This window comes from Sinocyclocheilus rhinocerous, unplaced genomic scaffold (assembly GCF_001515625.1).
Source record: "Sinocyclocheilus rhinocerous isolate Xijiao unplaced genomic scaffold, SAMN03320098_v1.1 scaffold21, whole genome shotgun sequence".
Taxonomy (NCBI): domain Eukaryota; kingdom Metazoa; phylum Chordata; class Actinopteri; order Cypriniformes; family Cyprinidae; genus Sinocyclocheilus; species Sinocyclocheilus rhinocerous.
In genome coordinates, this window is record NW_015641422.1 from 1366041 (window position 1) to 1390394 (window position 24354).

General features: G+C 36.6%; 1 protein-coding gene and 1 long non-coding RNA gene across 2 annotated transcripts in view; both read right to left on the minus strand.

The window, feature by feature from the left end:
• Positions 1-7312, minus strand: part of LOC107754839 (uncharacterized) — an 11620-nt gene extending 4308 nt beyond the window's left edge. Inside the window, exons 1-2 of the long non-coding RNA XR_001641631.1 lie at positions 7242-7312; positions 5612-5714 (exon numbers count right to left, since the gene is read on the minus strand). This is a non-coding gene — a long non-coding RNA (uncharacterized LOC107754839). The remainder of the gene's footprint in view (positions 1-5611; positions 5715-7241) is intronic.
• Positions 7313-12767: 5455 nt separating this feature from the next.
• Positions 12768-24354, minus strand: part of tent4a (terminal nucleotidyltransferase 4A) — a 16739-nt gene continuing 5152 nt past the window's right edge. Inside the window, exons 4-13 of the mRNA XM_016571381.1 lie at positions 23266-23386; positions 22989-23096; positions 19578-19706; positions 19126-19339; positions 18291-18417; positions 18099-18205; positions 16641-16895; positions 15649-15677; positions 15421-15564; positions 12768-13584 (exon numbers count right to left, since the gene is read on the minus strand). Of these exons, the coding sequence (XP_016426867.1) occupies positions 13438-13584; positions 15421-15564; positions 15649-15677; positions 16641-16895; positions 18099-18205; positions 18291-18417; positions 19126-19339; positions 19578-19706; positions 22989-23096; positions 23266-23386 (1381 nt within the window). The 3' untranslated portion in view covers positions 12768-13437. The remainder of the gene's footprint in view (positions 13585-15420; positions 15565-15648; positions 15678-16640; positions 16896-18098; positions 18206-18290; positions 18418-19125; positions 19340-19577; positions 19707-22988; positions 23097-23265; positions 23387-24354) is intronic.

The window sequence follows — 24354 nt, forward strand, 5'->3', positions numbered from 1 at the left end:
CGTGCTGCTCCGCTGCCGAGCCATTGGTTCGTTTTTTAAGCACTGCACGAACCAATGGCTGTGCAGTTTCACTGCATGAATGAAAAGGCTTCAGTTCAGGAGAAAAAAGGCTTTTTTCCCATATGCGTCTTAAGCAGACGCAGTACTCGTTCCCGTATCTCAGGGAACTGAGGTTACGTTAGTAACAGAGTACGTTACGCCCTTTTTTTTTTGCTTCACCACCTTGGAACCCCATATGGAGTCCAAGTCTGAGGCTTTTGTTCAGATGAAACACATGCGAAGCACTGCACAGTTGAAAACAGGCATAAAAGACCCTCGTTAGAGAGCCTCCATTAAAGCGGTCCCGGCCTAATGGCTGTGCGAGACTGAATTTTGACTCCACTGAGTCTGTCCAGTGAAATGGGCTGATGATCTCATTAGATGTGCACATCTGAAGAGCTCCACACAGCCACACAAATGCATGTATACATACACTCGCTGAATTTAATGGACAAAACCAGCCAGTGCAACCTGAAGCATTACCTTTGTTTGCTGGTGCAAACCTCATCTTATTCAAGTGCTGGAGGCATCATCTGTAATCCCTAGCCTCCAGTATTAGAGGTGACATCTCTATATTGCTTGAAGCTCACTGTTGCCATGTTGTGTGGTATTATCATCAATAGACTTCGATTGGAGAGCTTACAAGCCAAATTGTTGTCCTACTGAGCATTGACAAGTCTGGATCACGACTATCTGGAGTACAACACCTGCATCTCAAAGATGCCATTAAATCAATGAATTTTGTGTATTTTAGTGTATGCTACCATTCAAAAGTCTGTTTTGATCTCACAACGGCTGCATTTATTTGATCGATATTGTGAAATGTTATTGAAATTTAAAATAATGTCATTTTTTTCAAACTTAGTTTTATTCAAATGTAAATTTCTTCTATTGAAATGTAAAAAAAAAAATACAGGTAAATTTTTTCAGGATTCTTTGATGAATAGAAAGTGTAAAAGAAACAACATTTATTTAAATAGAAATCTTTTGTAACATCAAACAATTTTCTTTAAAAAACTTTTAGCAAACTTACTGCTTCAACAGGAAATATATCAATACAGGAAAGAAAACGGCACTTGGCAGAAGATTTCATGCATTTTTTTTTAATTTTTTTTAAGAAAATTGCCATCATTTACTCCTGTGGTTCCAAACATTGATGACTTTCTTTCTTCTGTGAAACAAAATAAAATTATATTTTTAAGAACCTTCACACAGATTTTATCCATACAAACTCTATAGAAATAAAGAAAAAATAAACACAAACAAACAAAAAAACTCTTTAAAAATAGTTCATACAACTTGTACAACTACATTTTAAGCTTGTGTAAGGAACAGACTAAAATTTCCCCTGCACTGAACCATTAACTTGAGAATACCTGCATATTTGAGCTGAAATCAGATTTATGAATGAATCAGTCTGATTCATTAACCAGTTGTTTAGTATGATGTAAACAACGGATTAATTTAAAAGAACAGCTCAAAAGAACAATTAATTCACTGATCTGCTTCACAAGTTCAATTCACTGACTCCAGTCATACCTGCTTTTGAGTAAACAGCTTCATGTCTTGGAAGATTATCAGTAAATAATGACTTACATTTATAAATAATGATATTTCCCCCCTCACATAATGCTATTGTATCTTTTCAGAAGACTTCAAATACTGAGAATAAGTAATATGAACTACACTGAATAAAAAAATTTAAAAAAGGGTTTGAGTTACTTTGAAGCAATTTTCACTCAGAAATTGTCTTAAGTAATTGAAATTTTGAAGTTGAAAGACTGAAATCGAATTTTATTGTAAAATGTATACTCAAACCTTTCATTTTTCATTTACAACTTAGAAAAATACTTTTTTTTTTACAGTGTAAGTTTATGGTATTTCTTTTTTTGTTTCATTCAGATGAAGTTGAACTGTCATTGTAGAGCTGCATAAACATTCTAAATTTTTCTAAATATAAATATTCAAAAATCTTCCTTTTGTGTTCCACAGAAAAAATAACAACATACACGGTTGTTAGGACATGGGGGTGAGTAAACGATGACAGAATGTTCCTTTTTGAGTGAACTTCTTGAAAGCAGCAGCAGGGGGTTTAAATCATTAAGGGAGGCACAGCACCATCTCTGGCGAGGTTTGAAAGTCTAACTTCTCATGTTCTTTAATTTTTCAGTCCCTGCTCGAGTCTTCCATCTCAGTAAAAATCTGTCTGAAGAGCCTCTTATCTGCAAGGACAGACTGCAGGCATCTCAAGATGCTCAAACCAGAATCTGCCTGTAATCTCACATACCAAATAATTACTGGTCATTGCTAGTCACCGCACAAAGCGTCCTCTCGATATGGACAGAAAGCCCTCATGAAAGCAAAAAGGTCAATGAAGCCAGTCTTTCAGGATCCATTCAAATGTCAACCACAGGTCAAGAGGCCGATTCCACAGCCAGCTAAAAAGTTCAAGCCACTGTTAAACTGACCAGTGTTGAAGCTGAGAGTGGCTGGAAATGATTGCACCATTTGATTGGTGGGTTTAGGACACTTTGAGGACTATGTAAAAGATTTAGGTGTCTCCAACCTTCTCAACAAAGAGCCAAAAATAGACCTTAAACAGGCCAACAAGACAACATGCAGAAGGAGGATGCAGAATGGAGCTAATGGGCCGGGCGGCTGGAATTTTAACTGCAGAGCATTTTGTCGGCATATCATTTTGTTTGTCATACACACCTTTGGTAATTTGGACATTTCCCAGTGCGTTTCATTTATTTTCTTCCTGTACCTGTGAAGTGATGCATAACATCTGCTGGGTGGGGATGACAGAATGAGAGCAGGGAACAAAGAAACGACTCTCAGTATGTGTGTGATAATATATTAGCCTTCTTGTATATGTGCATATTCTGTCGCATGCACATTTTAGATGTTCAATATCAGCCTTACAGAGTGAGGCTCTCTCAAGACGGTAACATCACGGGTTGTTTCTCACGGGTCTGTAATGCCCATTAAAGCTCCATACATGCACTAATGCACTGACTAATTAAAAATCTGACCAGCCTTAAACTTTTGTACTTTCCTTTAAAATAGGCCCATATGCATGGACATGCACATCTGCTTGAGAATTTAGCTAAGAGAAGCAAATTGCATTCCCTGGGTCACTCACTAACCCCTAATACCATTAAGTTTGCTCCAGTTGATGTTTCCTCCTGATTGCACATCATGTTTTGATGTAACATGTTTGTTGTAATTGGGTAATTTGATGCAATTTACCATGGGTTATGCATTTATGTTCATGTTTTCGAAATGAACTACGTACTGTAAAATGCGGAAGGAAAACAATGTCATTTTTAATTTCACATCTAAGATAACAGGATTCCTGACTGTGATTGGCCGCAAATGAGACTATTGTAAAAATTTACAACAGTCATTTCAAATGTGGCTGTCATTGGCAATAGCCGACAAAGCTTATGTGGTTTTATCAAACATCAACTCCCAAGGTGGACTAAGGGTCCCGATATGCTCACAGCGGAGTTCACAGCATTTAAGGGGTAAAAAGAAGTTGGAAATATCTTTGCAACGGTACACTTTTAGCGAACATCCTGGCGCCATCCGTGCTGCTGAGAGCGACATTCAGATGAATATGTAAATATGTGCTAGCCTACACATTTTCCTCTCAATAAGAAAATAAACACACAATGGAAGTGAAAACAGCAGTTAAGACATCTGACCACAGTAATGTGGATATGTTTGCACCAGCTCTGCAATTTGGCACTCCAGTTAAGTAAAGTCTTTTCCAGAAAGTTTTAAACTCCCGAAATGAACTCCAAAATGAACGTTTTGGCCTGATGTTGTTTTAAATGACTGTACACTACACCTAATTTCATTTGAAGTATAATGCGGATTTAAAGTGCCAGTGTTCCCTGCATGAAACAACACAGCACGAGCTGTGATGTCCGATTCACCAACAAATGACTTATATGAGCTGATCACAAAGAGTCACAAACCTGATTGTGAATTAGCAGCCTGAATCAGACTTGCTCAGTGAGTAAATGGTTACCGAGTTATCGACAGACTCCCCTACTAAACTGCGATTCATTTTCGGTTATGTCTGATTTAAAATAAACTAGGAACCTTTGCTGAGATTTATACTTTACGCTTCTGAGCCTTCAGTCTCTTTACTGTCTAGTTGTGTATATTATAGATACATATTTACAGCAGAGTTTCATTGTAATAAATTAATAATGGTATTCCAATAGATAAATAAATAAATAAAATACTGGTTACTGTTTAGCATTTAGGATATTAAAACTGTTATGTCAAAACTGCACAACAATTACTTACAAAAAAGGGGATGAATTAGGCACTAAGATAATCTAATATAATATTTAATATAAACTACTATACTAATATTAATATTCAACATGGGTTATGCCTCAATGTTTATATTTCCAGATGAACTAGACTCTAAGGAAAGTAGTAATCAGACACAATCAAATACAAAATAATATAAAACATAATATAGACACATGGGTTATGCATCATGTATACGTTTCTAAATAAACTTAATAAACATAATTTAATATAATCAAATATATAATATTTAACATGGGTTTATGCTTCAATGTTTATGTTTCTAAATAAACTAGACTTTAAAGGGAAGTAGGAGAAAACACATTATTATATAATATTCACATAATTTCATATAATCAAATATAATATAACATTTAACATGGGTTATTCAATGTTTTGTTCAATTATGTTTCTAAATAAACTAGACGTTAAAGTGAAGTAGGAAATGTACGGTAATATTAGATAATATTCACATAAATTAATATAATCAAATATAATATAATATTTAACATATTTAATTGATTCTAAATAAACTAGATTCTGAAGGAAAGTAGGAGGAAATGTAATATGTTACATAATATTCATGTAATAAAATAAAATATAATATTTACCATGGGTTATGTGCTAGTGTTCATATTTCTAAAACTAGACTCTAAAGGAAAGTAGGAGGAAATGTAATATTATATAACAGTCACACAATATAATCAAATATAATACAGAACATGAATTATGCGTCAATGTTTGTTTCTAAATAAACTAGACTCCAAAGAAAAGTAGGAGGAAAATTATTACATAATATTCACATACTATATTATACAAACAAACCACCACAAGTCCACCCCTCTGTGTAAAAATCAAGTATGCGTATATAAAGCCAAAGTTTAAATATCTGCCTCCATGGTAACAAGCTAGAAGTAGGCTAATTCGTATCAGGGAGCAAAAGAAGCAACTTCCCGACATCTCCTGCGTGAACCTCTTTTGTCTTTGGCTTGCAGCGGTGGCGTAACGAGGGAGAATTAATTGGATTCTCTCGAGGCAAGTTTCCTGACTCTTTTCACCCCTTATGTCAGTGATACCGAGTAACAACAGTGATGGCGTATCAGGATGGATGGTGGTTTTGTTGAACATGTAATTGGGGTGTCATCAGTTAATTAGTGTTTTATCCCCGCAGCCAAAAATACGTCGCAATTATACGTCACAGCGATCACGTCTAGACTCGAAAAGACTTATCTTTCCATACCTGCACCAATAGATAAGAGCCTTCCAATAAATCTTTGAAGATATGGCCTAGTTGCCATATAAGTCTCCTCCTCATCATCGTCTGGTTCATTAAGCGAGGTCCACTGTCAGAGGAGAAAGAATTACAAGTGAGTGACAGGAGCATATTGAGCCCAACCAGAACTCATTTCGCTCCAAAAAAAGGGAACTGCTCTCTTTTCAAAGGAAACAAGTGCAGCCATAAAATATAATCAATGCGGTTACACTTTGTGTGACACCGTTCTAAAACAGACATGATGGCAGAACGATGAGAAAGGACATTTTAATGAAGTTATATAAATTGTTTCCCAGCCGCAGGCTTCAGCGTACTCTGAAAAATAGAGCAGTTTAACAATCTGCCCGGCGTGAGGAAACCTTCATCTTGAGCGTCTGAAGATTTGCATAGATATCTGACAACACCTCAGCACCTCAATTCATTTCTGCAGACTTGCCGTTCACATCGTAAGCAACATGGAAAGCTGCTGGTTTCAGATGACACATCTATTGTCATTGAGAAGTTGTGGTTTTGTGTACTGATGAGGAGAAGAGACAATGCCGGTATACTGGAAATCTCGTATTTACGTGTTACAGAAAACAAGCTGTTTACAGCTTATATGGAGACGTACCGATTGTTTCATGAAGTAGGATGCAAGTCTATTTTTATACAAATTTCTGTGCAGAAAGGAGGCCAAATCTATCTGCATATCCAGCATTATTTTGATTTTTTTTTTCCAAATACGTCTCTCAAAATAGCAACGCATATTTTATGCCTCAGCAGCCTGCGTTTCGCAGGGCTTCATTACTGCTGGAGCTGCTTGGAGGTGTTTCGGAGAAGACTTTGATTCGTCTCTCTTAGATATCAGCCCGGGTTCAATTGCTCAGTCCTGTGTTTGACTCTATTATCTCTCTGGAGCTTCTTCAAACATCAACTCACATCATGAGGAAGAAGCGATTTCTATTTTAGTGTAATTCTAAAAATGTTCACCTTCAGGTTGTAATGTGATTTTTTTTTTAAAAGTAAAGTAAACATAAGAATAACATTTATACTGTTAATAATTATAATAATAATTTACTTGATTACCCATACATCATTTTTATTTATTTTAGAAAAATCATGTTAAAATGTGAGTATCAAATGTGATATATCAGGCTTTTGATAAACGTTTATCTCTCAGTCATCATTGTATTGCATTACATTATAAGCTTTGACATCTATAAAACTATAGAGTCCTAATCATAAAACAGAAGCATTTAAATATATATCGTCTTACTCTTACTAAGGCATATTATTGGGAGATGTCGAGTGACAACTAATATGCATTGTTACAAAGATCTCATTGATCTACATTACACGCTATCAGATTTTTTTTTTGGCCATATAAATAACAGCATCTGCGCCAAATTGCATATTTTTGCTCAGTTTGGGCCTCTGAATAAACTGAGGTGTTTTTATATATATATAACCCACTTTATTAAATTATTACTGTGATTGGACCGTAGGCCACGCTAATATTCGGGAAATCCACGCTGTGTGAAACATTGCTTTTGAACAACAGTTCAATAAGCAAACCCTTAATACATTTTTAGACCAAATATTTCCACAGTTAACTTACCTCCACCGGTTTTGTTCAGCCAACGAAAATACCTCCAAAACGACAGAGTGACAGACTGGGGCAGGTGTAGACGTTAATAAATCACAATATAATAACGTTAGGTAGAAAATTCAATTTATTGTTAGCTTCCGGTTTTTGCTGTATCCCTTCTAGACCCAACCCAGAAACGTCGCGCGTCTTCAGCGACACAGTAGTGTTTCGCTCCTGAGTGAACCGGTGTTTTTGAACGAATCGATTAGGTGAATGATTCAGTGATTCACTTATAACCCGTGTCCGAAACCACAGTGGACATAATGGAGTGCACTCATTCAATCCCACACCTAAATAGTTATTTAGTGACTATTAGACTATTTAGCAGTTATGGTTTGCTGCTTCTTGGAAATGTTTTGTAGTTGTTCAAGCAATATTTTAAACAAACAAACAAAAAACATGTCACGTTGGGAATTTTACAGTAGAAGGATTTGGGATTTATGGGGAAAAAAAGTTAATAACTGGCACTTGAACATTTTGATATACTATACACCTCACACGTACCCAAAATGTGAAATTTTAAGTAAAGCCTTATTTAGCACCTTTTAAAAAGTGTTTACAAAGTGCTTTAACTATGTAACATATATCCCTGCATTTTACTTAAGTAGTCTGTTATAGCTACTGCTATAAAAAGACCCCATTGATTAACATTACAATCTATAAGAATTGTAATGTAACAGCTCCTATACAACTCCAGGTTGTGGTAATTTACCACCCTCCTGGGTAAATTCTAGGTACCTTCCTAGAGGAGCTGGATGGGCTGCTGTCCTCATTCCCAGAGGATATCAGTCCACTTTTAGTCTTTGGTGACTTTAACATTCATCTGGACAAGCCTTATGCTACAGACTTCCTCAAAGAAAATTCATTCCTTGCTTCATTTGATCTCAAACGCCTTACCACTACAAGCACGCACAAATCAGGCAACCAACTTGACTTAATTTACACACGCAATTGTATTGCAGACAACATTTTGGTAGAACCTCTACATATCTCTGACCATTTCTTCTTTACATTTAAAATACATTTTGCTAACTGTGTGCCACCAACCCCTATACCAGTTACTTTTAGACAAAACCTACGGTCCCTTTCACCTTCCCATCTTTCCTCTGTAGTATCCTCCTCTCTTCCCTCACCTACCCATTTCTCATCTCTGGATGTGAATGCAGCAACTGACAATTTATGCTCTACTTTAACCTCTTGTCTAGACGGTATTTGTCCTCTCTCCTCCAGGCCAGCACGGGCTGCCCCTTCTAACCCCTGCTTATCCGATGTTCTTCATGAGCATCGGACCAAACTCAGGGCAGCAGAGAGAAAATGGCACAAATCAAAAGATCCATCAGACCTGAGTATGTATCAGTCTTTGCTTTCATCTTCCTCTGCTGAAGTCCATACTGCCAAATCTTCATACTTCCACAACAAGATCAACAGCGCTCCAGACACACGTAATCTCTTCAAAACTTTCAATTCTCTCCTCTGTCCCCCTCCACCACCTCCCACCACTTCTATAACAGCTGATGATTTCGCCACATTCTTCACAGACAAAACCAGAACAATCAGTAGTCAATTCTCAGCCCCACACACACATGACTTCAAACCAACCACACCCACTGCAAAAACTCCCATCTTCTCCTTCTGTCCCCTCACTGAGGCAGAAGTATCAAAACTTCTCCTCTCCAGCTATCCTACAACATGCCCTCTAGACCCAATCCCCTCACACCTCCTCCAAGCAATCTCTCCTACACTTTTACCAGCACTCACACACATCATCAATACATCTCTCCTCACAGGCACCTTCCCCACTGCATTCAAGCAGGCTCGGATAACCCCACTGCTCAAAAAACCTACATTAAACACTTCACTTACAGATAGCTACAGACCTGTCTCTCTCCTTACATTCATAGCGAAAACTCTCGAAAGAGTTGTTTTCAATGTATTCCCCAATTGTAAGTCGCTTTGGATAAAAGCGTGTGCAAAATGACTAAATGTAAATGTAGGTATTTAATCACATTTTGGTCATTAATAAGAGCATCTACACCAAACAGCATAGTTTTGCTCAGTCTATGCCTCTGAATAAAACTGAGGTACTATTTTCAAGAGTCATAAAATATGAGCCATAAAAGCTTAATAAATCAACTATGACAGCGGTTCTCAACCACAACCACCAACACTCATGCAAACTTTTAATGCATTCTTAAATATATATTGTTCAATAAGGTTCAATAAACTGTTCCATTAAAAAAAAAAAAATCTGATTATCATTACGTGTCAGGCATTACAGGGTTAAAGAAAACCATTATTATAATTTTTTCCCAATTCATGCACATAAACATCCTTGTGGTAGCCTGATTCCTTATTAGCAAATAAGAATAATTTATTATCAGCTTATGTTTTTCTCTTTCGAGTGCTAACTAAAGAGCTCTGACTTGTCATGAAGTGCAAGCCCACCATCAAGTGGTAAAACCTCAGCAAGACTGATGATACACAGGGCAACTTTGAGCAATTTTGTCAGGCAACTGAGTTTCACCTGGTTGCCCGTTGATGGCAACATTGCCCAAAAACATCTGCCTTTAGTGCTGATCCAGTAAGGAATGATTTAATAAATCATTTAATCAAACAACCATTAAGACAGAAAAATAAACCGCAAGCAACTGCATGCATGGTTTTAAGATGTTTATTTAAAAAATAAAATAGAAAAAAAATTACATAAAAATATTGAAGGAAAACAAAAACAATTCCTCCGTCTGACCTCTTAGATGATGGGCGGCCACATTGAGGGCTTTCAGTTAAGGATTGACAAGGAGTGCTTTTGGCCACTGCGATCGATGACGTCAGCAAAAAAAAGGGTTACATTTAAAATCCATCATTGAAATTCAATGAGGAGTGTCGCACTGTATCAAGCAAGTACATCACCACAAATGTCAAACCATTACAGAGTGAAACACTTCCACCTTTCCAACACACCTCCACAGATTCACTCAGGAAAAAGAGGGAGCCATTTTCATTCAGACAAAATCACAGATAAAGTAGGTCCTTATGTGAACCGAAGGAGGGGGAATGTTGCCTCAATGTCTGACCCATTTTGCAAAAGATGCTGGTTCTATCTCTTTAACATGAATCGCTTTATGTATTCCCCAATTGTAAGTCGCTTTGGATAAAAGCGTGTGCAAAATGACTAAATGTAAATGTAGGTATTTAATCACATTTTGGTCATTAATAAGAGCATCTACACCAAACAGCATAGTTTTGCTCAGTCTATGCCTCTGAATAAAACTGAGGTACTATTTTCAAGAGTCATAAAATATGAGCCATAAAAGCTTAATAAATCAACTATGACAGCGGTTCTCAACCACAACCACCAACACTCATGCAAACTTTTAATGCATTCTTAAATATATATTGTTCAATAAGGTTCAATAAACTGTTCCATTAAAAAAAAAAAAATCTGATTATCATTACGTGTCAGGCATTACAGGGTTAAAGAAAACCATTATTATAATTTTTTCCCAATTCATGCACATAAACATCCTTGTGGTAGCCTGATTCCTTATTAGCAAATAAGAATAATTTATTATCAGCTTATGTTTTTCTCTTTCGAGTGCTAACTAAAGAGCTCTGACTTGTCATGAAGTGCAAGCCCACCATCAAGTGGTAAAACCTCAGCAAGACTGATGATACACAGGGCAACTTTGAGCAATTTTGTCAGGCAACTGAGTTTCACCTGGTTGCCCGTTGATGGCAACATTGCCCAAAAACATCTGCCTTTAGTGCTGATCCAGTAAGGAATGATTTAATAATTAATCAAACAACAATTAAGACAGAAAAATAAACCGCAAGCAACTGCATGCATGATTTTAAGATGTTTATTTAAAAAATAAAATAGAAAAAAAAATTACATAAAAATATTGAAGGAAAACAAAAACAATTCCTCCGTCTGACCTCTTAGATGATGGGCGGCCACATTGAGGGCTTTCAGTTAAGGATTGACAAGGAGTGCTTTTGGCCACTGCGACAACAGACGTCAGCAAAAAAAAGGGTTACATTTAAAATCCATCATTGAAATTCAATGAGGAGTGTCGCACTGTATCAAGCAAGTACATCACCACAAATGTCAAACCATTACAGAGTGAAACACTTCCACCTTTCCAACACACCTCCACAGATTCACTCAGGAAAAAGAGGGAGCCATTTTCATTCAGACAAAATCACAGATAAAGTAGGTCCTTATGTGAACCGAAGGAGGGGGAATGTTGCCTCAATGTCTGACCCATTTTGCAAAAGATGCTGGTTCTATCTAAAGCAGAAACTGCTATTAGAGTTACATTTGCCCCATTGCATTGATAGGCAGGCGAGTCAAGAGTTACAAGGACAATCCGTAGTCTCCGTATCAGATATGACTTTGTAAAAGGCTTCACGTAAGTTTGTGGCAATCAAAGTCATTCCATACAGACCGCAAGTCATGGTTGTAGTATTGTAACAGCAGTAAAATAGTCCGGTTGATCTCCAGGAGGAAATATCTGCTCCGCAAAAACTCCAGACAAGACGTCCGGCTGTTTTTCCTCCATCGAAACAGACTGAACTTGCATACAGGAACTGTTCACGTGTACCTTGTTGCGTCGCTCTCAGGCCTGGGTCCGTTAACGGTCACTTTGACAAGATTTACAAGCAAAGGGCCGTCGTGAGGGACACAGGAAGAGGTGTTTTCAAAACTCCACTTGCATAGTAACAACCTGTATGCCTGTGATGTTCTGAGCAACAGCAATACAGTTTTAGTGTGCCATATACAAACAGAACCAAAAAAAACAATACAATACAGTACAGGAATAGGTAATTACCAAAAAGGCATATATTAGCGCAAGTACCTGGCAATAAATGCATGTCAAGATTCCAGAATGGAATCAAAATAAATTCCCTTTCTCCACTAGTCTGATTCGGGTGCCCGATCAGAAGTTGAAAAGGTCCGAGTAGGGCACCTTGCATAAAGCTGCACTGATCTGGAGTCCCCTCGCACGTTCATTAGAGCTTCCCTAAAATAATTCACATCTCACACTTACCTAGAGCGATTTAAAAAGGACAGACACACACACACACACACATATATAAATGAAAGCGCGTACAGACTAAGGGCTTGAGCATCGGTCGGTTCTCAATCTGTTAAATCCAAGTCCTAAAGCCTCAATTCTACACAAGTACAACCTTAAAGACGAACGAGACGAATAAATGCAACAGACGAGACTCTGAAGCTCAACACAAAGTGGGAAATGGCGACACCTGCAGGCAAGTCGTTCTGCGAGATCTACACTGGCCGCTTTAACTCGCTCTCTTCCAGGTGCAATTTATGCCGAGAAAAGGGGAAGAGGGAATATAAACTCTCAAAAACAGTTTTAAAATTGACTTTTCCCCCCTTAAGGAGCCTGTCTGACAGGATCTGTAAACGATGAACAAAATTAAAAACATTACAAAAATAAAAACGTTTTTACAAAACAAACAAAATGCTGGACACAGAAAAAAAACAAAACAAACAAAACCAAAAAATGAAATATGTTTCCAGAGTGAACGAAAATACAGAAAGTTATTGCACAAAAAATGTAAAGGTTGCGTGATGTGTACAGTCAATACGGTGGGGATCTCTGGAAACATCTCGAGTGCAGGATTCGAAGCCAGCGTTTCACATACATACACCCCGATACAACAAACAAACAACCACTTGAAATCCACTGAATCCAGTTTGTCCCACATGTGAAGGGTGTCACGTTTAGATCGAAAATATGAGGACAGGAAACCAACAGAGCATGAAACACACACAAACATACACAAAAAAGGAACGTTTCACCTGTCAACCAGGAAGTTGTGGATTAGATGATCGAAAAACAAAAACAAAAAAAACCAGTTCCTGTTCTCGAAGCTTCCTCAGGAAGACTGCACAGGTCAAAAAAAAACAAAACAAGTCGACATATACATGCACAGATTCAATGCCAGACTGAACTACTTAGCACCACCGTCACCACAACTACTGAACAAGGAGCTGGGTTACAAACGCTGGTCTCTCTGTGCTCACACCATCAGCAGGAGGGCTCAAGGAGTTCTCGTCGTTTTAAGATGGGACCGGAGAGGTGGAAGAGGAAGCGAGGAGTGGAGAGGGAGCTTCCGGAGGGGAGGCACGAGGTCTTTATCTGCTGACGCTGGCCGGCAGACTGTCCCTCTTCCTGCGGCGCCAGGTGTGGCGGTTGTACTGGATGTGGCCTCGGTTGGAAAGGACGGGACTGTGCACCACGGCGGGGTTGTGGAAGCCCTTCAGCGGGAACTTGGGACCTGTCTGCAGGAGATAAGACAAGATAGGGTAACTTAGGATGATGCTAGCATCTGAAAAATGGCTCAGCATACATAAAAACTGGATTATAAAAAAAAACAAACAAATGCATATCATTCGAAAGTCTGGGTACAGCAATTATTTTGAAAAGTAATATTCATTTGTATTATTATTTTTACTCCGCAAAGATGCCAAAAGTAACAGCAAAGAGGGCCCTTAAAGCACACTAAATCCACACTCTGGAGCGCTATTCGAGACTTAGTGTATCCCATCATTCATCATGTTTTGGAATAACTCATGAGATTTTTGCCGAGATCTTGTGAGAGGTCACGGAAACCTTTTCAATGCAAGTTAGATATTAATATAATAAGTAGACAGGGCTTATTATTACATATAATTTGGTAGAAAAACAAAGTGTTGCACGTTTTATTAGTGCAAAGATGAGTAGTGGTGATATTTGTTTCGTACAACATTTGCAACTGCTTTTCATACTTAATTAGAAGCACAACAAATTGAATTGTGTCATGTTATAGGGACTACTGAACAGACATTTAGAAGTTGATTTTACAATGCAAAGTATTTAAAATAAAAATAACGCTATGTAAACACTTGCATTTTTACAACACTATAAAGTGTGTCCCATCAGGTAATGAAAAGTTGTACACACTTGTGCACTTTGAAAGTGCAAAGACTGCAAAAGTGGGTATTTGGACAAGGGAATATTTTAATCAACACTGGTCTTTTGAACTTTATATTCAAAGAATACTGAAAAAAGAGAAAAAATGTTTCCACAAAAATATTAAGCAGCACAATTCTTCAACATTGATAATAATAATAAATGTTCACTTGGCAGCAAATTGGCATTTTAAAAAACAAATAGAAATGTTATTTAATTAGTTCTCAATATTTTAATTAAATTTCACAATATTACTGCTTTCATTGTATATTTGGTAAAAAAAAAAAAAAAAAAAGGAAATAAACAAAATCTTATTAACACCAAACTTTTGATCAGTAGTGTAAATAAAATAATAATTTTAAAGACGACTTTTTTTAAATGCAATAAAAGCAAAACGTTGCTCTCTAGACTGCATGTTAACTGTAGACTTTCCATGGTAAACTGCAAATAAATAAAAATAAAAAATAAATGAATATAAGACACAAAAATGGAGTGGTGCAACACAAAGTTATCTTTAGCTTACTCACTGTATGGCTTTTTTTCAGTACAGCATTTTAAAAAATATTTTTTATGAAAAGTGCTATAAAAATCTAAACTTAAGTGATTTTTTTCTAGTATTGATACATGGGTAGAGCAAGACAAGCTGATGAAACATTACTCATTTGAATAAAAAAAAAACAACAACAACAAACTTTCCATTTAAATAAAGTTTCTCAAAACCTGAATTGAATTCTTGATGCTGATTTGACATTGCTGGGCACTGAATTTCTTCCTCTTAATTAAAAGTATAGTTCACCCTAAAAATTTAATTTTGTCATCATTTACTTACCATCATGTTGTTGCAAACCTGTGTGACTGTCTGTCATCTGTGGGACACAAAAGATGATAGCTCTGGATCCCATTGACTTCCACTGTGTGGTCAAAAAATACAATAGAAGTCAACGGGAACTGAAACTGTTTGGTTACCAAAGTCTTCAGAAGAAAGTGAGTCATAAAGGTTTGAAACGACATGAGGGTGAGTTAATGTTGACATTTAATTTTGGAGTAGACCGTCTTTTTACTTTGTCATTAGACTAGACTGTGAAGTCTTGATGAAGGAGGGAAAGTCGGGCTCACTGTCAAGAAGATACACACAACATCTAGAGCACACGCAGGACACTGCCTACCTTGGGATGGTGGTGGGGACTGGGGGGAGCTGGGGGGACTGCAGGGGGGGGCATGTGGAAGTATGGGGGTAGTCCATCTGCCATACACACCTGTCTGCCAGGTAGAGCGTGGACCGAAAGACTGCTGGGGATTGACACTCTCGCCTGGAGAAACACAGAGAGGAAGCTACCTACCCATCAAAGAATCTTCATCATCAAATTCAACTATTAACCAAAACAGCCCCTCACCTGGGCAGCCGGAGGCATGGTGACAAAATCTTACAATTATATTATTTTTGATATTTGATATTCGTATTTGATAAATTAGGGTTTTATGGTTTTTATACCCTGGTGCAGTAGCTGATATTAATATGGGCAAAAGATGAAATTCTGATATCTTGTAATGCAAATCAATGAGATCTTTATAAGCACATAACAGACTACGTACATAAAATACATATAAATATCATTTGTCACTATATCTCCCAATAATGACGACTTAGTAAGATGATATTTAAATGCTTAGTTTTTGCTTAGCAGAGCTCTATAGCTTCCATATTATCATATTACCAACATAAATTTATTGAGAGATGAACAAATAAACAATCCTCAGAAGCCTGATTCATATTTAATACGCACATTTGAACACAAATTTTATAAAAATATAAGGTATAGATAACCAAATAAAGCTAAGTTTCTTTAGGTCAGTAAATGTTCATGGGTCAAAGACAAAAAGGACGTTCAAAAATCAAAACAATAAAAGTTTAATACAGTTTAATTACATAAATACGTCAGTTACACTGAATGATGATGATTATTTTCACCCATTTTCTGACATCTTAAATTTTCACAAAAGTTATTTGAAGCATTAAAGCTGACACTTTACTTACATTTAATATACTTTTTATGCATATAAAACATAAAAACTCGGTTTTCACTATTTAATTTAATGCAGACACCAAATTGGGACCTCTCGTCTTTGACCCTCATCTTTAAATGTCACCAACAACAATATTAAAGCTATTCTTACATTTGCTTTATAAAAATCATTAAAGTTTTCACAGCAAAAAGACACATGAACCACAACCTAATAAGAGAGGTTTTTACAATTACACTAAAAGGCCTATTACTTCCAATAAAAAAATAAATAAACTAACAATCAGACAACAGAAGGCATTTAGTAGAGATGGTGCACTACAGCTGTTTCACAAACGTTTCGACTGAGATCATTTAGAGGCCTTAAAATGTTGAATATCCTGTGTAATGCAGTATGTTTATAGGGTTGTATGGACATGGATGAAAGGCAATGCTTACGATATCACTGCCTGACAGCGAGGACGCAGAAGAGGCGGAGGAGTGCTGTTGAGGGCTGGAGAGGGACATGGGGGAGTCTGCGCTGTGAGGAGACACCGAGTCCCTCTGCTGCTGGTCCTCCACACCTACACCCAGCAGTGTGCCTGTCTCCACCTGCCCCACGGAGTCTTTATGAGATGGACCTGCATGCAGAAGACACCCAAACATCAGCCATACACGACTACAAATTACACAGAATCAGAGCAGGTTATGGGCGGATTCGCTGCAGAGCAGGTAACGGACTGTCAAAGAAGACTGAGGGCCACTTTTCAAAAGGTCACATACTCCATTTCCAAACTAAGCTACCAAGCGTCAGTTTAAGAAAACACATTAAATCACAAAAGTCAAGAATAAGATGTGTAAAAGGGATAAAATGCACTTCAAGGGTACCTACAAAGTTACGCTGCATCAGAAAATGTTTCAAATCCATTGACATCAATGCAATGTAAAAACAAAATGCAAGGGTTTGCCAAAGTGACACTTCATTACTGCAAACAGCAGCTGCTGCAAAGCACTCTGACACAGGCATTTGTTGACCAATGAAATGTTATGCTTTCATCAGACAAAAGAGTCCAGTTTAATTTCTTTGTATTAACTTTAGAATATATTTACTTAATTTCTCATTTGTCCAAAATCTAGACCTGTGGTCCTTAACCAGAATTCTGGGTCCACTAGAGGGCCTTCTTTTAACATTTATATCATTATTGTTTTTCCTTCGAAAGAGTTTCTGCAGTCTAGAAAAACTTAGATATATAAGGAAGCCTAATTAAAAAAAAAAAAAAGTGATTTAGACCTGGATGTGTCATGTAAATGAATCTTAAAACATCTTTGCTATTTTTTATAAAGACAATACAAATTTTCTATTCATGCTAAGTTCTAAAGCATTTTATTAAGTAGAATTTTTTTTTCCAAAAATCCTAATCCAATATATCACAAACGTCTGAAAAAGCCATCTAATAAATAACGTAAAATTAAAAAGTTAGCTCTTAACACGTCTGGCTTCCGAAATTCTAAAAATGCAATTATTTTCGTTACTCCTAGTTTCTGTGAAATAATAAAATGTTTTGACATAACTATCATGGCAGATTTACTAGAGGAAGACTATAAGACTATTAGACTATTTAGGGTAATGTGCCGTCTTAAAAGTCATCCTAACATTGCTGTAAAACTTCTTGAACACCAGAACATCAGTGACTGGTCCACTCAGATGGTCTATAATGCCTTATCAATGAGTATTGCGCATTATGAAGTTCAATCAAAAACACAAACATCCTGAATGAAATTCACTTAGTATCTGAAGCCGTAACAGGTACATTGTGAGAAAGTGTCTTCATATTCAGACGCACCCTTGTTCCTCTCAATGTGGGCGTTGTGTCTGCAACCCCACTTCTTTATGATCCACTCCCTGTAGTTGATGACTTCCTGGGTGACTTTAATTATGCGGCCCAAAGTGCTGAGGGGACAAGATAAGTGGCTAATTAAATCAAGAGTTTGAGAGAACTAGGGTGAAGGTGCTTGTATGCAGATGAGAGCTGTACCTGTCACTGTCTTTATTGGGGTAAGAACGTGCGAGAGGTGAGACGGCGTGACCCAATATTATATACGCATAGTCAAAAGCCTCCTTCACCTGCATGGCACCATACGAGCTTCTGCCCACGTCATTACCTAAACAATCATGGAAAACAAAAAACATACAAACATATTATATTATATACATACACACATACAATACATATATAAACAATTTTTCACTGCTTATGATTCTTCTGTAATTATGTGGTGCTAATTATTGTACTTACATACACACATATATATATGAAGTATATATATATATGTGAAATCTGTCCTAAAACATAGGCAGCTGCCTTTTTAGATACCTTGTTTTGGCCAAATATGGATTCATTGAAAAAGCAATACAAGAATGCATTGCGGAGAGCAACGTGACCAAAGACGTTGAAAGAACATAAATTTTATTCCATGCCATAATGCAGGTTTTCCTAAACTATAAATTAAATCATAAAACACATAATGTTAAACTGACATATTCTCAGAGGGAACTTCAAGTAATATTTAAAGGGTTCTTGCTGACAAAACAAAAAATTCAGAAATCTCTGCCATAAAACATTGGCGTAAAATACATGTTTTTCTGCTTATTAGATTATTAATATGTTGAGCAACATGCTAAACCAAACTGTACTGAAATTAACTGAGCCGATTATTCATGTGAGAAATTAGTGAAATTGGTCATTTATGAGGTTCCAATTTAGTTAGGATGCGGTCTCAGAAACTAGCTGCCAATGTAGGCAGTAAACAAGAAGCCCACTAGGTTTTGCATTATTGGAACAATTTTTAGATAAACAGCTTGAACAGTACCTGGAAGAAGAGGGTCCTCGATACAGAGCATGGAGGGCCTGTAGCCATTACTCATGGCTTTCATGATGTCCTCTTTAGCCATGTAAGCGCCGCCGTTCTTTATCCTGATGCCCGTCTTCAGGTAGTTGAAGTGTCTTCCATACAGCTCGAAGAACTCGATGAGCAGAATGCCAAGGTTCATATTGGGATTCCTAGCATCAATTCTTGGGTGTAACTGCGGGTGTAAGCCCCCCCCCCAAAAAAAAAAAACAGTAGGCAAAATGAGACACTATTTGTTTGGTACAGTCATTTATGAAATGAGTGTGGCTGACAAAGGTAGTAAAATATGCTTGACAAGTAATGACAGATCTCTAAATGAGACGAGATCAAGCTATTTTTATTATGAAACACTCTTAACGCTTCTCTTCGTCTGCATGTCGTGACAGTTTTCAGACCGGCTGCTAATATTGCACCTGTAAGAAGCTGATGACCATCAGGATGAGACTGTAGGAGCTGATTCCTCCCGTGAAGACTTCGTTGAGGTCTCGCTGCAGCAGGAACTGCTTCAGCACTAAAATTAAATAAGGCAGCACGGTATACTTCTGTGTGGGAGAACAAAAGAAGGTATTTTAGAAAAAAACAAAAACAAACCTCATTTACTCCAGCATTAAGAGGTATCTCAAAAGCGACTCTATTTAACACTTGAATGATCACAGCAAGGTTTTTTTTAATGAAAGGGTATTTTTTACGATACAATAGTGTCTCATTACAAGTTGACATAAGGAATATCGAAAGTGTTTCGTGAAGCCTTGCGCATGTATGTGCCTAAAACACAGGAACTGCATACATGGTTGTCTTTCACAGTAGATAAAATGCAGCTGTTCGGAAGCTGCAGAAATATTTACATAAGGTGAAGTGTTATGATAACTGGGGACGGGCCAATACATCTTACATTCCTCCACCATGTAAGAACGACACCGTCTTATAGGTTTTGGGTGTCATTCACTATTGGAGTGTTTCAAGTCCTCCTGGGAAGTTTGAATTTACGAGTTAGGAAGTCAATTACGATGTCTAACGTCGTAAAAAACAAAAAAAAAAAACAAACAAAAAAAACACAATAGTTGACACACAATATCTGTGTGAGCTATGTATTACGTTTATTAAATTATTAAGGTGTTACCTTAAAAATATGCTAACATCAAACTACTTTGAAATCAATAGCGAGCTGAGTCTCAGTGCCCTTCACATTCATCACCAATGAGGTTCCAATTAACTTAGGATGCTGCCCTAGAATATAACTGTCTGTGTAGGCAGTAGACAGCAAGAAGCTCACTAGTTCATATTTACAAGCTGGGAAGTCATAATTATGACATCAGGTGTGAAGTACCATTTCTACAAAAAACAAAAAAAAATCAGCAAGATTTAACACTACTTCTACAAAATGATGACTAAAGAATGTGCAACAGGTGCGTTTTTGCTTTGTTTTTATTCAATTTATGAAGGTGCTGTAAATTGAATCTTTATACGCTATGATAAATGTATATAAATAACACTATCATATATTTAGTTTTATATTTAAGCCCCAAGCTTCTAAATTTCCCCACTTGTAATTACTTTGTTCATGAGAGTTCAACTAACAAATATGATCTTGCTGACATGAACTGAACATCCAATAATAACTGTTTGGATTATTTTGTGTTTGTATGCACAAAATACAGTGAATGGAAATCTTACAGTATTACAGTTAGTCGATCTAAAACGGTGATTGTGCATTAACAGCTGTCAAACATGTAGGCATGCAAACGAGCGGTCTGAACTTATTTACACAGCGCATTTTTTATTTTGGTTGCACATGCACACCTGCATACCATACTTTTTGTGAATCAGATGCTGTTCTCTGTAGTCCTTCATAGAAAATGCCACATTGTGACATTACCTTTGCATACACCCTTTTTTTTTTTTTTACAAAAAGCAAACAAATAAAAAATAAATAATAATAATAATAATATTATTATTTATATTTATATTTATATATATATAGCACTATTTTGGACTGATTCAAAAGATAAAAAAAGACAGCTTTGGGACACTTAATTTTACACCTACAATAATCGTGCAACTTATAAAATCCATCTGAAGGAGCATGTTTATCAATATATTTTAGTACAACAGTTAGTTAAATTATGATTGGTAACTCATGTATAGATTTGTGTGCATGCACGTTTAGTGAATCAGACCCTTTATCCCTAAATCTCCTCTGATAGATGTACAGATGAGAGCTATGAAGGTGATCTTGCGGTCACAGAGCAGTACAGCAGGTATACACATGGAAATGAGCTTGGCAGAAGAGCATTAAGGCAGCAGGTCATCTCCTTATTCAAACATCTGCACTGAAAGCTTGCTGACAGATGTTCAGTTATGCTTCACCCTCCTCCTCTCTTTAGTCTAACACTGACACTTTAAGCCTGACATCAAATTAGCAAACATGGAGCAAATCTAGGACACATAAAACATGTAAATACAAGTAGGATTCAAAATGTACATCCTGCCTTTAGCAGGTGGGCCAAACGAACTAAAAAAAACATTTATATACATAAATAGCAGCACCACACCGTGGTCAGTCCCATAGCAAAATGCTTCTTATACTGGAACGTCGCCACACAGAGTTCCAGAGTCCCTACAATAACAGAATTCATTTTGACTTTGAAGCCAAACTTTAAGCAACAGTCAAGCCTTTCATTTGTATATCCTTTGTGTATAATGAATCAGGTCAAAGCACTTTTATCAGTGATCGCCAGACTGTCATTACTGGCTTGGGACTTAAAAGTACAGCAGTAAGTAACACCGCAATGGCCAATGCCCATACAATGTTTTCACAAGAAAATGTAGAAAGATTTATGCAAAAATGTAACCATAAGACTGTTGGGAATTGCCTACATGAGCTGAAAGAACTGAAGACTGGTAAACTGCTTTGCTTTTGTTCACTAAAACATATGCAAGATTAATCCGCTGTAGTCACGACATAAAATGTACAACTTACATTTACAAAGAAAAGGAAAAGGAACATTAGCAAAGTTGAACTAAATTACATTAGTCCCAATGTGTCAATAAGGCTCTTTTTCAGCTTGATATGTTCTCATCTTTTTGCATATTATAGACAATTAAAATATTACTATTACAAATAAAATGATTTGTATGGAAAGTAAAAACGGACAATATATATTGAATATGACATGACTTTTTCATCAAAACTCCATGTACTAGAACTAAACAAAACGACCAAAAATATAGTAAAACAATAATACTGTGAAATACTACAATTCAAAATAAGTTTTCTATTTGAAAATTAAAATGTAATTTATTCCTGGCATGAAAAGCTGAATTTTCTGCAGCCATTACACTGGTTTTCAGTGTCACATGATCATTAAGACATTTTTTTTTTTTTTTGAATGATGCATTTATATAGCTTTTTTTTTCAGGATTCTTTAATTGACAAAGCATTTATTTGAAATAGAAATCTCGATCACAAAAGTTTTTACTCTCAAGTTGAACTGTCTATTATCCGCTACAGTTTGACATGCTGTCATTTTGCAAATAATGACAAATAAAATGTTATTTTTAGAGACTAAAACAAAGTGATATGCTACTTTAGCGAGACTAACACTATTGAACGACGTGTCCTTCAAATTTAGTAGTTAATCAAAATTTGATACATACACTATAACTAAAACAAAAACGTATAAATGAACACAGCAATAAATACAAGTAAACCAGCAAACAATATTCAGACATTCAGCCCATCTTGAAACTATACATTTAGTCTAGTTTTACAAAATTTTGTAAAATTAGATTTACAAAATATGCCAAAACCTTTTTTTTTTTACCTTCACATATTCTTTGATGAAGCTAGCAGCTTTGATGCCCGTCTCCACGTTAAAACTTATGTCCACTTTCACCTCGGTCTCCTGATCTGTCAGTTTGATGATTGGTACCTTCAAAATTCAAAGATATGAATATAACATAATTAATGACCAAGAATCCCCCAAATGTAAAAAATTAAAACAAAGCATCCAAAGGGGATCCATTCAAGCAACAACCACTGAATATGAAACTGTTTAACTGAGCGTAGTTGATGTTAAAGCAACAGAGGGAAACTCTTACCGTAGCTTTGTCGAGAACTTTGATGGAATAAGGTTCTGCCACATTGTGTTTTCTGAGCGCCTGCTCCAGCTGCTGCAGCGGAGGTTTCTCCCATTTCCCAAACACCACCAGGTCAATGTCACTACAGTGTAAAAGAATCAGCCAGATTCAGGTTTAAGCAATTTGTCAAAATCAACACTCTCTATGAAGCCTAACGAAAGCCCACATATCACATGAAAACAAAAACATCAAATAAACTCACATTCATGGTCTTCTTAGTAGTGTTCAGACAAATACATGAGGCCTACTGACTAACATTAACACAAGGAAAATCTTTCCAGCTTTAGAGACCAATTTTTTTGGACTGTACAAGTTTTACAAGCTACAGATCTAAGATCATTTGTGCCTAGGCGATAAAACGGTATCGATATTTATCGACGGTACACCTTCTTCGATAACGATAGAAAAAAATGTTGATATAGCGCACAATATAGGCACGTGCTATGAGTGATGCAGACAGCACACACAAAGATGAACACATGCTGAAATGAGTGCTGTGCCTGCCTGTGATGAGGAGATTGTGAATAAAGAATGAATATTAGTCGAATTTAAAATAAACATTTACATTTGAATGTTAGGTGTGCGTCAGGGAGCATCATCAGTGGAGCACGAGATGCGGTAATGATGTTGTAAGTGACGTTGTTGCATTTTAATGTTTTGTTAGTCTAGCCCACGAGATGCGTCGCTGTTGTGTTATGCATTCAAAATATTAGAGAAATATAGAAGCTCAATGCGGAGAAGATCTTGATTAGGTTCAAACCATTCACACAGAACGCATATTCAGCGCATTTTTTAGACAGACAAAATTATGACTGCTGCGCTCGCGTCTCACACAAGAGATTTATAGAAAGCCATGCAAAGTTAAAACCGTTTAAACTTTTAGAAAACACGTCACGAATTTGTGGAGGTTTATTCCTTTTCACTGCGTCTCTTATGTTTTTAAATGCAATCTGTGTGAATCGGCTCTTTTGATTAAGCAATGCATAAATACATGATGCTGTTTTGTTCATAATTGTTTATGCAATTTACGAAATTATATTAGATTTTTAT